The sequence below is a fragment of the Microtus pennsylvanicus genome, chromosome 12 (assembly GCF_037038515.1).
Source record: "Microtus pennsylvanicus isolate mMicPen1 chromosome 12, mMicPen1.hap1, whole genome shotgun sequence".
In the NCBI taxonomy this organism is placed as follows: domain Eukaryota; kingdom Metazoa; phylum Chordata; class Mammalia; order Rodentia; family Cricetidae; genus Microtus; species Microtus pennsylvanicus.
The window spans coordinates 64,609,076-64,625,432 of record NC_134590.1 but is presented as its reverse complement, the minus strand read 5'-3'; the positions used below and the strand labels follow the sequence as shown (position 1 = coordinate 64,625,432).

The following is a 16,357-nucleotide window of genomic DNA, read 5'->3' as shown; positions in this document are numbered from 1 at the left end:
CCAGGCATGGTGATGAATGCCTTTACTGTCAGTACTTGAAGATGGACATCTCTGCGTTCCAAGGAAGCTAGGGCTACATAGTCAGACCCTGTCTCAAACACAGCCCTCTAAGGGAACTTGTCCAAGCTGGGTATAGTGGGAGGTAAAGCAGGAGGATTGCTGTGAGCTCAGGACTATCTTGGGTTACAGAGTGAACATCTATCGCAGAACAAACAAACAAACAAAAAAAAAACAATAACAAGGCCAGGTATGGTAGCATACATTTAACCCCAGCACTCAGGAGCCGGACACAGGAGGTTCTCTGAGTTGGAAGCCAGCCAGTTGGAAGCTATATAGTAAGTTTCAGGATAACCAGGAGTACACAGAAAGACTCAAAAATAAATAAATAAATAAAAGTTGTACAAAGCTGCCTAACTAGTGCAATGACATGAGCTGTCACCTCTAACTTCAGTGAACATTTGTTTTGTCCCTGCTGCGCTGGGCCTTTTATATAAGCTATCTGTGCGTTTATACACATATATGCCTGTTGTCGCATTCATCTCCACAGCGGTCTGTTCACAGGCGAGGAACTGAGCAGAAAGGTAAAGTATCTTACCCAGGCACAGTCAGTAAGTGGCAGGCCTAGGAGCCCTACCAAGGGGCTACAGCAGGTAGCCAGTGTAGGGGAGGCAGAGCGTTTGCCACTTACGGTAGGCAGTCTGTCCTCACAGTGTAGGTGCCTACAATCCCAGCTACTTGAGAGGCTTAGGCAGAAAGATCTCTTGAGTCCAAGACCAGGCTGGGCAATATAGTAAGACCCATCTCAATAAAAGAGAGTCTAACTGAAAGGAAGGAGGTACATTGACTGGGAGGCTCAGGAAGGAGATGGAGGTGCCAGTGCAGACACAGGTTGAGGAACACTGAACGGACTGAACTAGCCCACTAGGTGACAGCTATTACTCTTAAGGCTAAGAAAATTAACAAATTTCACCAGACGTGGTGGCGCCCACCTTTGATCCTAGCACTCAAGAGCCGAGGCCAGAGTTCAAGGCCAGCCTGGTCCACAGAGAGAGTTCCAGGACAGCCAGAACTACATAGTGAGACTCTACCTGCCTGTCCTGGAACCACTTGGCTGCTGACAGCCATCTATAACCCCTTCCAGGAGATCTGATACCTTCTCATTTCACAGGTACTAGGTACCCAGACACACATCAAGGCAAACACTCATACACAAATTGTTACAAAGCAGGGGGCTGCTTGTTCGTCTCGGCTGCCCGGCTAGCTTAGCCCCAAAATAACCACACAGAAATTGTATTCATTAAAACACTTCTTGGGGGCTGGAGAGATGGCTCAGTGGTTAAGAGCATTGCCTGCTCTTCCAAAGGTCCTGAGTTCAGTTCCCGGCAACCACATGGTGGCTCACAACGGTCTGTAATGAGGTCTGGTGCCCTCTTCTGGCCTGCAGACATATACACAGACAGAATATTGTATATATAATAAATAAATAAATATTTAAAAAAATAAAACACTTCTTGGCTCATTAGCTCTAACTTCTTATTGGCTAACTCTTATATTTTCATTTAACCCATTTCTGTTCATCTGTATCTTGCCACATGTCTGTGGCTTACCGGGTAAAATTCTAACCGGCGTCTGTCTCAGGCAGAGGATCCATGGCTTCTCCCTGACTTTACTTTCTTCTTCCCAGAAATAAATCCTGTCTTTTCTGCCTACCTAAGTTCTGCCCTATTAGGCCAAGGCAGTTTCTTTATTCGTTAACCAAGACAAGCAACACACAGAGGGGATTCCCACATCACCTCCCCTTTTCTGTTTAGATAAAAAGTAGACTTTACATAAAATTAATAAATCTGTATAAATGTGCCGGGCGGTAGTGGCGCACGCCTTTAATCCCAGCACTCGGGAGGCAGAGGCAGGTGGATCTCTGTGAGTTCGAGACCAGCCTGGTCTACAAGAGCTAGTTCCAGGACAGGCTCCAAAACTACAGAGAAACCCTGTCTCGAAAAACCAAAAAAATAAATAAATAAAAAATAAATCTGTATAAATGTGTATAATAGATGTGCCAAAATATTTAAATGAAAAAAATGGTACAATAAACTATGAAAAAGCCTTAAGTTGTCAAGAAAAGAAAAGAACAACTCAGGCTAATTACAATACTAAAAATTGTGGCTGGGCATTAGTGGCACATGCCAATGATCCCAGCACTCAGGAGGCAGAGGCAGGCAGATCTCTGAGTTTGAGGCCAGCCTGGTCTACAGAACAAGTTCCAGTATAGCTAGGGTTACACAGAGAAAAATAGCGTGTGTGTGCGCGCATAATCTATTCTGAAATTTACAACTCCAGTGAAATGGGCTTTTTTTTCAAGTCTTGCCAAGTAGTTGAGGCCAGTTTAGCCAACAGTAAGAAATAATAGAAGTTTCTCAAGAAAGGAGAGAAAAAGAGAAAATATTAATGACAATAGTCAAGGCCTAGTGGCGGCTAGCTTATTGCAGGGAACTAGAGGCAGAAGAATTAGGAGTCTGCCCTGGGGCTGCACTGTGCTTTTGTGGCCTACCTGGGATACCTGTGATCCTGTCTCAAAAAAGGAAGGAAGATTTATTTTTTTAAAAAAAGACTCCTAGGACCTCACTATGTGGCTGCCCTAGGACTCAAACATAGGTCTCAGACTCAGATCCTCCTGCCTCAGCCTCCTAAGTGCTGGGATTAAAGGAATGCTCTACCATCCCCTGATGGGAGCCATAAGGCTGACTCCGTGGATAAAGGCCCCCTGACCCGGAGCACAAGTCAAGGGAGGAGACAACCAGCTCCACAGAGCTCTCCTGAACAGCGTATGTGTGAGCACACACGTATATATGAACACAATAAACGGTTGTAAGTGCTGTCCCTGCTGAGCTGGTGTGACAGTTGATAGTGTAGTCTGACCCCTCACAAAGCCACAGTAGGAAGTGAGGAATCTGCTTGAATATACAATGTATATTTGTATGAACATTTTCAAAAATGACAAGGTCTCACTGTGTCCTTAGAACTCCCTATGTAGACCAGGCTGGCCTCTATTGCAGAGACCCGCCTGCCTCTGCCTCCTGAGTGCTGGGATTAAAGACATGTGCCAAACAAGCCTGGCTCAAAAATATTTTGTCAAATGTGTATGGCATACGTGTTCATAATCTCGGTACTCAGGAGGTGGAGATGAACAGATCAGAAGTCCAAGGTTCTCTTCGGTTAGCTCGGCTACATGAGACCCAGTGTCGAACAACAACAAAAAGCCTCTGATCTGCCTCCCCTGTATTAACTTTTTATAAAAGTTAGAACTCTTTACCTCTGGCAGCCATTCTTCCTCACTGTCCTGCACACTCTGTTGCTGTGAAAAGGCACACTTCCTCCAACAAGGACACACCTCCTAATCCTTTTCATCCTTCCAGTCAGCCCCACTCTCTTGACTAAGCATTCAAATATATGAGCCTGTGGGGCCAGTCTTACCCAGATCACCAAGCTCATATGCTGAATTTGTGGGATGAGGTGGTTTGTTTTTTTTTTAAAGAGGTTTGTTTATTTATTTATTTGTTATGTATGCAATATTCTGTCTGTGTATATGTCTACAGGCCAGAAGAGGGCACCAGACCTCATTACAGATGGTTGTAAGCCACCATGTGGTTGCCGGGAATTGAACTCAGGACCTTTGGAAGAGCAAGCAATGCTCTTAACCATTTGAGCCATCTCTCCAGCCCGAGGTGGTTTTTGTTTTGTTTTTGAGACAGGTTTTCTTTGTATCGCGGGGTGAGTGCTGGGATTAAAGGTGCACCACTCTCACCAGCCAGCCTGATGAAGTGTTTGTTTTAATTTGTTTGTTTGTTTTGGATTTTGTTTAATTGGGACCGCACAGATGGCTCAGTGGTTAAAAGCACTTGTTGCTCTTGCAGAGGGACCCGGGTTCAGTTCCCAGCCCCTCTGTGATGCTCTCAAGCATTCTTGACTGCAGTTCTAGAGGATCTGATGTCTTAGGCATTGTGCATGACTTGGTAGACATATATACATGCAGACGAAACATCCACTCAAAAGAAACTGAGTCTTTTTTAAGATTTTATTAATTTTAATTATTTTGGTTTAATGTATATGTATCAGGCCCCCCAAAAAACCTAAGAATAAATGGCTAACTGTGGTGCCTGTTGGCATGCCAAAGCACACTGGCCTCCAGGCTCATTCGGTGTCACAACAACCTCTTTTTAGCTCTTTTCTCCCACCATCTACCCTAACCTTCTACTGCTCCTGAACTTCCCTGTGCTGGCTCCTCATTCCCTGATAACCCTGCTATTTATTAAGGCTGTGCTTCTCTCTCTCTCTCTCTGTCTCTCTCTCTCTCTCTCTCTCTCTCTCTCTCTCTCGCTCGCTCGCTCGCTCGCTCTTCCTCTCTTGGCCCCTCCCTCCTTCCCTCCTAGTCTCCCCTGTCCACAATCTCTTGATCTCCCCATCTCCCTCCTCTTATGGCCCCATCCATTCTGCTAGCCATATTCAGTTTACTACTTTGACTGTCTGCTCTGGACCCTTCCAATGCCTCTGGTTGTAGTTTCCCTCATATCTACAATAAAAACTTTCCCCTCAACCATGCCCTGGAGCCATGGTGTCTTTGGTTTATAGCGTGTCTCAGTGAGTAGGTATGTGTGTGAGTGCAGGTGGCGCTCTCAGAGGCCAGAGGTGTTTGGACCCCCACTATGAAGATGTGAGCAATTGGGAACCAGTGAGGAGTGCTGGGAACACACTCTGGCTCTTTGCTGTGACGCTGTCAGTGAGTGCTGAGCCTGGTGACAGACTTCTTCATGCTGAGCTTTCTTCTCCCCCCTCCTTTTTCTCTCCTCAGGAAACACCGCCATAGCCAGCAGTGGTGATGGATGGTGGTGGCTTGAATCCCAGCATTCAGGAGTCAGAGGCAGGCAGATCTCTGAGTTCAAGGCCAGCCTGGTCGACAGAGCTGTTACACAGAGAAACATTGTCTTGGGGGGGGGGAGCACCATCATACTGTGACTTTTGAAGATGCGTTGGTTGAAATTTTGTTGATCATTGAAACATCTATCTAGAGTAAAGGTTCTTTTTTTAACATTTTTTAAAATGATCTATTCTTATTTTATGTGCATTGGTGTTGCCTGCATGTATATCCATATGAGGGTGTCAGATCCCCTGGGAGTAGAGTTACAGACAGTTGTGAGCTCCATTCAGGTGCTGGGAATTGAACCCAGGTCCTCTGGAAAAGCAACCAGTGCTCTTAACTGCTGAACCATCTCTCCAGCTCTGAAAGGTTGTTTGTTTGTTTGTTTGTTTGTTTGTTTGTTTGTTTGTTGAGACAGGGTGTCTCTGTGTAGCCTTGGTTGTCCTGGATCTTGTTCTGTAAACCAGGCTGGCCTCAAACTCAGAGGTCCACCACTCGGCAGTGAGGTTGTAAACTGGGGCTGTGCATGAACTTGAGGGCTACCCACACACCCCACACATACGTTATATGTGCATTTTTCTAGGGGAGGATTCTTTGGTCTTCGCAGCTTCTCTCAGGGCTCCGGCGCCTGTTGCATCTGCTCACAGGAGCAGGCGACTCAACACAGCGGGATCTGGAGCCATGTTCGCTCTGGAGCAGTTTCCCTTGGGAGGACACTAAGCTGTAGCTCCTTCCATCCTGTCTCTGGAAGAAGAGAGGCGTGCCCCCATTTCGCCGTTAAGCTGGGAGCCAAGGGGCCACCTGTGGGCTTGTCTTCTGTCCCGGCAGGTGTTCAGAATGCCAGGAATCCCTCACCAACTGGTACTACGAGAAGGATGGGAGGCTCTACTGCCACAAGGACTACTGGGCCAAGTTTGGAGAATTCTGCCACGGCTGCTCCCTGCTGATGACAGGGCCTGCCATGGTGAGTGAGCCCCTGCCCCTCCACCCCCACCCCAGTCCAGAGCCCAACAGTAATCCTTCCCAGTTCCCCATGGTCAGTCACGGTTGGTCTTTTCATTAGCTAGGGCCCGTCCTTTATCATCCACTCAGCTATAGGTGTCTGCTGAGCCCTTCTTAAAAGACAGGTCTGGCCTTCCTCTGTCCTGCGAGGGCCAGAGGACCTTCTGTGATGGCTGTGCTTGGCTCACAGCGAGTGAGTTTAGGTGGTGAGCAGAGGCCAACGCACGAGCAGTGTAGCGGCTCCTAGGACGTAGCAGACACCGCTGGAGCAGCTCATCAAATCAGAGCTCACAGACACCAGCAGATGACTGCGACCCAGAGGCTCCTCGGAGAGTCCAAGGCAGAACAGAGCGTCCCCTCAGCTTCCAAGTAAAGAACAAATGACAGAAAGGTGACATCGAGTCGGGTGTGTGAAACATCCAGCAGACACTGGAAGCAGTCAGCATTCCTGATTGAGCTTTCTTCCCAAAGATGAGCATCCCAGGGAACTTCCAAGTTCTCTGTAAAAATTCTTCTGCATTTTATAGCATGAACTAACAGCAGTAGCCTCTGTTGAGTGATTTCACCTTCTGCTCTCAGGACAGTGTTTTTCTTCTTGGGTTGTGCTGCCAATCTCTTCCTACCCTCTCAGAGCAAGAGGGTTAAGCCCGCTTCCAGACAAGGGATCTGGGAAGACACTTAGAGACAAATATTCTTAGGTCTGAAATGGGAGCGGGCAGCCCCACTTCCAGAGCCAGGATCTTGGGGCGCTCAAACCACACATGACAACATAGCAGTGTAATGTCTATCATACTCCTAGAGACTTTACAGTGCATTGTTGGGAGTGGGAAGGTAGAGAAGAGGGAAAAAGCACAGTGTAGCGAGATGAAGCCTTAAAGGACAGGGTGACAGGTTGGGAAGAGGATGTATCTAGGTCCTGATCAGGAAACTGGATGGTGGGAACCAGAATGGGCTGGCTGAGAGAGGTTCTGCTGCCTATAGCTACTCTATACAGTGAAGTTCATGCATAGACAGACCTGAAAGCCCTGTGTCGGAGGGATAGTGAGCCTTGGCAGTAGGAGTGATTACCTTGGGGGACATGTTCTCGTGACTGAGGCCAACGGTTTTTTGTGGTGTCAGAAACAGCAGGAGATAGCCTGTCACTTCTACAGAAACTCTAGGGCAGGGACTGACAGCTTGGGTGTTGACTGGGATCTGCAAGTCCTTACTTGTAAAGAATTGATCTTGGTGGCTGCAGTCAGCACAGCCCTGATGCAGGCCGCTCACCCACCACTAATTCCATCCACTCTAACAAAAGTGATAGCTCACCTCTTCCTTTTGCGCTCTTCCCATCTGCTCACAGGTGGCTGGGGAGTTTAAATACCACCCAGAGTGCTTTGCCTGCATGAGCTGCAAGGTGATCATTGAAGATGGGGATGCGTATGCCTTGGTGCAGCATGCTACGCTATACTGGTAAGATGTCCCTGTGTGTCCTCGCCAGTAATAGCAGCCAGGGAAGTGGGACAGGAGCGCAGGAGCAGTAGGGTGAAGGCAGCTGGAGTGGTATCCTAGGAGGACTGCTAGATAGCATCACTGCTCTCCATCCTGACCTGTTCCAGGACGTCACTCTGTCCTGTAATCCTTCCAGAGGGAGAAAATGGGTAGAAGATGCCCTCTTAGGAGCAGCCTCCTATTAGAGAAAAGGCCCTAGAGTTCACCCATATCCCTCTGTCCAACTATCTTGGTTAACAAAAGAAGTTTGCTTGGGCCCAGAGAGGGGACAAGAGTCTAGGACAAGGTTCTTACTGTGAGTCAGGCAGAGCAAGAAAACCCAGCCCATCTCATCTCCAGGCCAGGGTTCCTCCCAGTATTCTCTCTGCCGCTGTCTTGGCTTGCCACCCAGTCCTAGCCTCCTCAAGCCATCAAGACTTGTTGCATGTGACACAGTGCCTGCTGGGGGCTTCCAGGTTGGTCGGAAGGATTTCAGCTCCCTCTGTGCTCCTCTCTCCAGTGGGAAGTGCCACAATGATGTGGTGCTGGCACCCATGTTCGAAAGGCTGTCCACGGAGTCTGTCCAGGACCAGCTGCCCTATTCGGTCACACTCATCTCCATGCCGGCCACCACCGAGTGCAGACGTGGCTTCTCCGTGTCCGTGGAAAGTGCCTCTTCTAACTATGCCACCACCGTGCAAGTAAAAGAGTGAGTGTTTGGGAGCCTTGCAGCAGAGGCTCATGGTACGAGTCCACAGGTAGTCCTCACAGGGCTCAGAACTTATGGAGTCTCCTCCATTCTCACCTCCACCTTGCTCCTGACCTTGGTGCTTCATGTTTCTTCTGCCCAAGTTGCTTTCTACCAGATTCTTAAGGCTGCCTTCTCAGCCTTCAGGTGTCAGGTTTCAGATCATGTTTGCTCCTTGAAATCATCAGGCTTGATTAATGCATATCAGCTTGATTGTCATCTGTCCTCCCTACTTGTGGTGGTTTGAATAAGATTGGCCCCCATAGGCTCATATATTTGAATGTTTAGGGAGTGGCTAATGGAGATGTGTCCTTGTTGGAAGGAATGTTGTAACATGAGGTCCTGCTAGTTGGGGTTTCTGTCCTGCCCAGTTCCCACAGCCGGTAAATCCCCAAAGAAAATCACACAGAGGTCTACATAAGTTATAAACTGATTGGCCCATTAGCTCAGGCTTCTTATCAACTCTTGTAACTTATATTAACCCATTATTCTTAGCTGTGTTATCCACATGGCTCAGTACCTTTTTCAGCAGGGCAGGTCACATCCTGCTTCTTCAGTGTCTAGACAGGACTGGAGGGAAGAGCTTCCTTCTTCCCAGAATACTCCTGTTCTCGTTGCCCCACCTCTACTTCCTGTCTGGTTGTCCCGCCTATACTTCCTGCCTGCCTACTGGCCAATCAGAGTTTATTTAAAACATAATTGACAGAATACAGAATTGTCCCGCACTAGAATGTGTCATTGGGGGTGGGCTTTGAGGTTTCAGAAACTCAAGCCAGACCCAGTGTCAGTCTCTCTTCCTGCTGCCTGCTGATCCAAATGTAGAACTTTGACTTCTCTCTAGCGCAGTTCTGCCTGTGAGCTGCCATGCCTCCTATCATGATAATAATGGACTAAACCTCAATCTGTAAGCCAGCCCCACTGATTTCCTTTAGAAGAGTTGATGTGGTCGTGGTGTCTCTTCACAGCGATAGAACCCTAACTGAGAGACCACTCCAACATAAACTCCAGAAAGGAACTTGCTTTGTTTGGCTCGTTCAGTACTGTGTTCAAGGGCCCGCCATTAGTAGGAAGTCATCCGTTATTGTCTTACTGGTTGCATATTTGAATGGAGGATGAAGAAAATAAAAGTCCATGACCTCAAAGAGGGTAAGATCCTTCCCTGGGTCTTGTCCAAAGATCAGAGGAGAGACTACGTCTATGGAATACCTGGCTTCATTTTTTCTGTGGGTCTGTGTAGAAGCAGGGCATCATGGCAGGGAGCGTGGTAAAACTTCCCACCTCATGGTGGCTGATGGCAGAGCATCATGGCAGCAGGGAGTGTGGTAAAACTACTCACCTCATGATGACTAAGAGAGAAAGGGAGCCCTATCAATATTGACTGTGAGGCTGGGTCTTACAGTATAGGTGGGTAATTACTAGGGTTAAGAAGTCAGGAGAAGATGAGATCTGTTCTGTAGCTTCAGTAGATAAAAAAAGGAGGAAATTGTTTGGGGTAGAGGGAGACCAATTATCTCCAGAGGTAGGTGTTTGGGACTGTTTAGTATAAGTTGATAGAGTAGCCCAAGTGGCTGTTAGTCATGGCAGACCTTGACTGTGATGGCCCAGCAGGTCCGTGAAGGACTTTAAGCAGCAAGATAACCCAGGTGGATTGACATTTGGAAGATCACTGGTGTGGAGGCTGGAGAAGAGAGAGGAAAGGCCTAGAGGTGTAGAGCAGAGGTTCCTCCAGTGATCCAGGAGAGAGATGCTGGTAACTATGGTGACGGAGAGAAGGCAGGATTCTCAGAAGTGGGTGGGGGTTGGGGGGAAGAAAGGAGGGATTTGAGGGAACTCCAAATGGGGACAATGTCCAGGCTTCTGGCTTAGGCCAATAGGTAAGGACAGTTCCCTTCATTGAGAAGAAAGCATTCTGAGATGGGCACTGTGTTTTCATGTGGGTGGCCTTAAGAGTTGTGACATAATGGGCCTTGGTGAGATTTCCCTGTACAAGCGGTCAGGTGAGTTCTCAGAATGCTTTTATCCTGCCTTAATTCCTGTCTGTCTTCAGGGTCAACCGGATGCACATCAGTCCCAACAACCGCAATGCCATCCACCCTGGGGACCGCATCCTGGAGATCAATGGGACCCCTGTCCGCACTCTGCGTGTAGAGGAGGTACAGTGTGTGTCCAGTGTGTGTTGTGGGGAAGGCACACAGAACAGGCTCCCAGAAGACCTGGCTGCGGACCATCTTAGCATTGAGCCTGTGACAACTATACTGACCTTCTGGATCAACCTAACATTTCCAGGGCAGTAGAGATGGGCTGAGAGGTGGCGAGGTAACAAAATGCCAGACAGAGGGCACTGAATGACCTCTAGTGGCTAGAGGCCACCGCTAACCAAACTGAGCATTGGCTACACTGTGCTTAGACCGTTTGTGGGGACAGTAGGTAGCCTGGGGTAGGACAGGTTGTGGAGATGAACCTTACACTGCTGTTGGCCACAGGTGGAAGATGCGATTAACCAGACAAGCCAGACGCTTCAACTGCTGATCGAGCATGACCCTGTCCCCCAGCGCCTGGACCAGCTGCGGCTAGATACCCGGCTTTCTCCCCACATGCAGAGTACTGGACACTCTCACACGCTCGGCACCCTGGACACCAAGGAGAATCAGGAGGGGACACTGAGGAGACGCTCCCTGAGGTGCTCCTGCTGTCCTACCTGTCTTGTTTATCGTCTGTCTCTCAGAGGCTATGTTGGCCTTTGGAGGGCAGCAGCCTTAGGGAACCTCGGACCAGAGACAGGATCTGAGACTTGTACAAGTTTTAAAAAAGCATTGCTCTCATCCATAATCTCAGCACTCAGGAAGCTGAGGCAGGAGGACCACCATGAGTTCAAGGCCAGCCTGGACTATAGTGTAAAATGCTGTCTCAAAGAGGACCAGGCTGCGGCTGGGTTCAGACTACTTGCTAAGCAGACAGGAGAACTTAGATCCTAGGACCCGTGTAAAAAGCCGTGCATAGCTGCACACGCCATGACATGTTCCTGAAACCCCAGCACCGCTGGGAGTAGAGACAGGAGGATTAATGGACTTGCTGGCCGCCAGTTTAGCTCCAGGTTCAGGGAGAGATCTCCCAAGGGAATAAGGTGGAAAGTGAGAGAGAACATGTGATATCCTCCGCTGAGCTCTGCATGAGTGCACACACACACACACACACACACACACACACACACACACACACACACATTCACAAATGTGCTCTTTCCCTCTGACACATGCACAGGTGTACACACACCAAAGCAGAGGATCCGACTCTATCCATTAAACTCAAGCCATTTGGGCAGTGGTGGTGCGTGCTTTTAATCCCAGCCCTTGGGAGGCAGAAGCAGGCAGATCTACATGCATTCAAGGCCAGCCTGGTCTACAAAGCAAGTTCCAGGACAGCCAAGAGTACACAAAGAAACTCTTGTCTCAAAAAACCAAAAAAATTTTAAAAAAGCTCAAGCTAGACAGGAAATTATAATGCCAAAAACCTTTACAATCCAACGTGGGGGAAATGGGGGGCTCATCTCATATATATATATATATATATATATATGTATGTATGTATGTATGTATGTATGTATGTATGTATGTATATGTATATATGTATATGAAAGAGATGAACAAATACCAGGCAGTGGTGGTACACACCTTTAATCCCAGTACTTGGGAGGCAGAGGCAGGCAGATCTCTGAGTTTGAGGCCAGCCTGGTCTACAGAGCAAGTTCTAAGACAGCCAGGCTACACAGAAAATCCTGTCTTGGGGAAAAAAAAGAGAGAGAAGAGAGATGAACAAATAGGGAAGGGCAGTATTGTTGGGGTTGTTTCAGTTTGTTTTTTTGTTGTTTTAAAATTTTACTTTTGAGCCGGGCGGTGGTGGCGCACGCCTTTAATCCCAGCACTTGGGAGGCAGAGGCAGGCGGATCTCTGTGAGTTCGAGACCAGCCTGGTCTACAGAGCTAGTTCCAGGACAGGCTCCAAAACCACAGAGAAACCCTGTCTCGAAAAATTAAAAAAAAAAAAAAAAAAAAAAAAAAAAAAAAAAAAAAAAAAAAAAAAAAATTTTACTTTTATTTCATGTGTATTCATGTGTTGTCTGCATGTGAAGGTATCGGATCCCCTGGAACTAGAGTTACAGGCAGTTCTGAGCTGCCATGTTCGTACTGGGAATTGGACCTTGGTCTTCTAGAAGAATAGCCAACGCTCCTAACCGCTGAGCCATCTCTCCAGCCTCCCCCCTTTCTGAGACAAGATCTTTTGTTTTTCTTTTGTTTATTTTATTTTGTTTGTTTGTTTGTTTTCTTGAGACAGGGTTTCACTGTAGCTTTGGAGTCTGTCCTAGAACTAGCTCTTCTAGACCAGGCTGGTCTGGAACTCACAGAGATCTGCCTGCCTCTGCCACCCAAGTGCTGGGATTAAAGGCATGTGCCACCACCGCCCAGCCAAGACAAGATCTTAATATGTAGCCCTGGCTAACCTGGAACTCTAGAGACCAGACTAGCCTCGAACTCAGAGAGATCTGCCTGTCTCTGCCTCCTGAGGACTAGGTCAAAAGCACTGCTGTGCTGTCAAACATAGGTGTTTTAAGACTTGGGGACAAACACCCCCACACCTAAAGCTGGCAAAGCCCATGGAGGGCAACAGTTATCTTGTATGTGAGCCCCATGGAGGTGACTTAGAGGACCAGAGTCAGAAGTGCCATGTTCTCAGGCAGAAATACCCATAACGTTCTCTTACGTTTTACCCTGTTTCTCCATTTGTGATGAGGTTGCAATAAAGGTGACTGTCTTTTTGGTTCTGTAAGAGTTAAATGTAGCAAAGGAGACAAGGTACAGATCCAGGTCTGCACTCCATAAATGTGACGTACCATTAGAGTAACTAGGAACCAGATCCTTTCTCCACCCCCTGCTCAGATGAGCTGAATCAGTCAGGTCCCTGTCGTCTGGCTTCTGTCGGAAACACGACCTCTCCCCAGATCACCCTGACAGCCGCTTGGCCTTGGCCAGCATGACTGAGGAGAGGCAAAGCAGCAGGGCAGAGGGCAGGAAAGGGTGAGGAGTGCAGTGGCTGGAGAGCTGCCCAGAGAAGCCTCGTGCAGGAACAAGCAGCTCCCTTGCGTTCGCCGTAGGCATGGAAAGCATGAGGCAGCACAGCGAAGAGCAGGGGCAAGAAAGCTGGCAGCACAGGATGGTGTCGGCCCTCAGTAAGATGAAGAACCAGTCACCAGCCGTTGCTGTAACTGACTGCTTTTGCAAATGTAAATACGGTGGCTTTATCGCCGTAAAAATCATGTTTATTATCTTAAAATGTAAGCAGTACAGGCAGATACAGATTTATTCAAAATTTGATCTAAAATGCATTTGTCCCTTTTGTAGATGGAGCTTTCCATCACTGTATGGTACCTTGAATCAAGCAGGAATGGATTGCTATCTACAGTGCTGTTGTGTCCGGAGTATCATAAGCTAGTAGACTATAGTTAATCATCTATGTGAAGTTCCTTGTCCATACACACACAAATGCACAGCGCTGCACTTCGCAGTGCTAGGTCTGAAATCCAGGGCTGCATACATGCGAGGTGGGTAATTCACCACTGAGATATAGCTCTAGTCTCCAGATTTCCCATTTTGAATGTATTTTTACTATGATTAATACTGTCTGTAGTTCCCAAATAGCATATCTGTCTGATATAAGAGTTCCCTTTCCCCAGGGAACCACAACTACAGACACCGGAGTGACCAGGTATACCTCAGTGTCTCCCTGTTGCGGTGTCTTGCTGAGTCTCTACAGCCTGCCTTTGCCCATCCTTAGGCGCAGTAACAGCATCTCCAAGTCTCCTGGCCCCAGCTCTCCCAAGGAGCCCCTGCTCCTCAGCCGTGACATCAGCCGCTCCGAATCCCTGCGCTGTTCCAGCAGCTACTCACAGCAGATCTTCCGGCCCTGCGACCTGCTCCACGGGGAGGTCCTGGGCAAGGGCTTCTTCGGGCAGGCCATCAAGGTGAGCACAGCCTCTGGACTCCGCCGCCGCCGCCGCCACCTTCCTTTTCCTTTTCTTTGTTTTGTTGTGTGTGTGATGTCTGTGTGAGCCCATGCGGGTGCTGTAGTGCCGTGGCACACGTAGGGAGGCCAGAGGGCACTGCGGCAGGTCTGTCCTCTCCTTCCACCTTCACCTGTGTTCTGGGGCTGCAGCTCTGGTCGTCAGGCTTATACAGCAAGTTCCTTTGCCTGCCGAGCCACCTTGCTAGGCCTCTCACACTTTTTTCAGCGAATCTACCTTACAGTGCCACACTGCGACCCTGTAGGACACTCGGCCTTCCTGGCTGTGAGTGATGGTATCTGAAGTAGCCTTTCTGTCCCCGCACAGCCACCGAAGAGCAGCACTGCTGCTCTAGTGAGCTTGGGCTCTGGAAACCCAGGTTAGGATGCAGGTCCCTAGCCCTCACCAGTCTGTAAGGGTGTGTGTGTCAGGTGCCCACAGGCCCCAGGGCGGGGCATGCCACCAAGTAAAGGCTCCTACCACCCTGGTGAACTCAGGAACTAACCTTTCTCTCTTTCTCTCCTCCTCCTCTGCTGAGAGCTGGGAGGGGGGGTCAGGTAAGCCGAGTATCTCAGCTTTCCAGGTAGCCAGACTGGAAGGCTCACCTCGGACCCACCCGGCCCCCTGGTGCATGCCTGTGGCACTGACCCCCTGCCCCTAGTCTGTTCGTCCAGGGGACTCACTTCTGTGCCGGATGAGCAAAACTCCTGCTTGGCTTGGCAGTGTGCCCCCTCTTCCCCGGTTTCCTCTTCTGGAGTCCTGGCTTTCCTCTGTGCATGCCTGGCATCTAGGGGAGAAGACACATGTCCTTCCTGAGTCCCCCCATCCCCTGCTTTGTCCTCTACACATGAACTCTGGGCAATCTGCTGTGGCTTAGTATGTCCTCCAAGGAATGGGAGTGCACCACAACGATTTCCTTTGCTTTCCCCCCCCTTTTTCTTCGTTTTTCCCCTGGTGCTGGAGGTCAGACCCTGGACCTTGAGCATGCCAGCCAAGTTCTCTGCCACCGAGCCTCCCTTGGCCCACAGACGTTCACAGTCCCCCCAGAACTGCCTCCCTTGGCCCACAGACGCTCACAGTCCCCCAGAACTGCCTCCCTTGGCCCACAGACGTTCACAGTCCCCCCAGAACTGCCTCCCTTGGCCCACAGACGCTCACAGTCCCCCCAGAACTGCCTCCCTTGGCCCACAGACGCTCACAGTCCCCCCAGAACTGCCTCCCTTGGCCCACAGACGCTCACAGTCCCCCCAGAACTGCCTCCCTTGGCCCACAGACGCTCACAGTCCCCCCAGAACTGCCTCCCTTGGCCCACAGACGCTCACAGTCCCCCCAGAACTGCCTCCCTTGGCCCACAGACGTTCACAGTCCCCCCAGAACTGCCTCCCTTGGCCCACAGACGTTCACAGTCCCCCAGAACTGCCTCCCTTGGCCCACAGACGTTCACAGTCCCCCAGAACTGCCTCCCTTGGCCCACAGACGCTCACAGTCCCCCAGAACTGCCTCCCTTGGCCCACAGACGCTCACAGTCCCCCAGAACTGCCTCCCTTGGCCCACAGACGCTCACAGTCCCCCAGAACTGCCTCCCTTGGCCCACAGACGCTCACAGTCCCCCAGAACTGCCTCCCTTGGCCCACAGACGTTCACAGTCCCCCAGAACTGCCTCCCTTGGCCCACAGACGTTCACAGTCCCCCCAGAACTGCCTCCCTTGGCCCACAGACGTTCACAGTCCCCCCAGAACTGCCTCCCTTGGCCCACAGACGTTCACAGTCCCCCAGAACTGCCTCCCTTGGCCCACAGACGCTCACAGTCCCCCAGAACTGCCTCCCTTGGCCCACAGACGCTCACAGTCCCCCAGAACTGCCTCCCTTGGCCCACAGACGTTCACAGTCCCCCCAGAACTGCCTCCCTTGGCCCACAGACGCTCACAGTCCCCCAGAACTGCCTCCCTTGGCCCACAGACGTTCACAGTCCCCCCAGAACTGCCTCCCTTGGCCCACAGACGCTCACAGTCCCCCCAGAACTGCCTCCCTTGGCCCACAGACGCTCACAGTCCCCCAGAACTGCCTCCCTTGGCCCACAGACGCTCACAGTCCCCCCAGAACTGCCTCCCTTGGCCCACAGACGTTCACAGTCCCCCAGAACTGCCTCCCTTGGCCCACAGACGTTCACA

General features: G+C 49.9%; 1 protein-coding gene across 3 annotated transcripts in view; it reads left to right on the top strand.

The window, feature by feature from the left end:
- The window catches only part of Limk2 (LIM domain kinase 2), a 73,695-nt gene that overhangs the window by 45,452 nt on the left and 11,886 nt on the right, over positions 1-16,357 (top strand). For 2 of the 3 annotated variants that reach the window (XM_075944060.1, XM_075944061.1), the window contains 6 exons: positions 5,741-5,876; positions 7,257-7,366; positions 7,905-8,093; positions 10,180-10,285; positions 10,616-10,812; positions 13,961-14,147. In XM_075944060.1, the coding sequence (XP_075800175.1) occupies positions 5,741-5,876; positions 7,257-7,366; positions 7,905-8,093; positions 10,180-10,285; positions 10,616-10,812; positions 13,961-14,147 (925 nt within the window). Of the gene's footprint in view, positions 1-5,740; positions 5,877-7,256; positions 7,367-7,904; positions 8,094-10,179; positions 10,286-10,615; positions 10,813-13,960; positions 14,148-14,724; positions 14,739-15,177; positions 15,182-16,357 lie in introns of all 3 variants that reach the window. The other variant, XM_075944062.1, reaches the window with a different exon arrangement.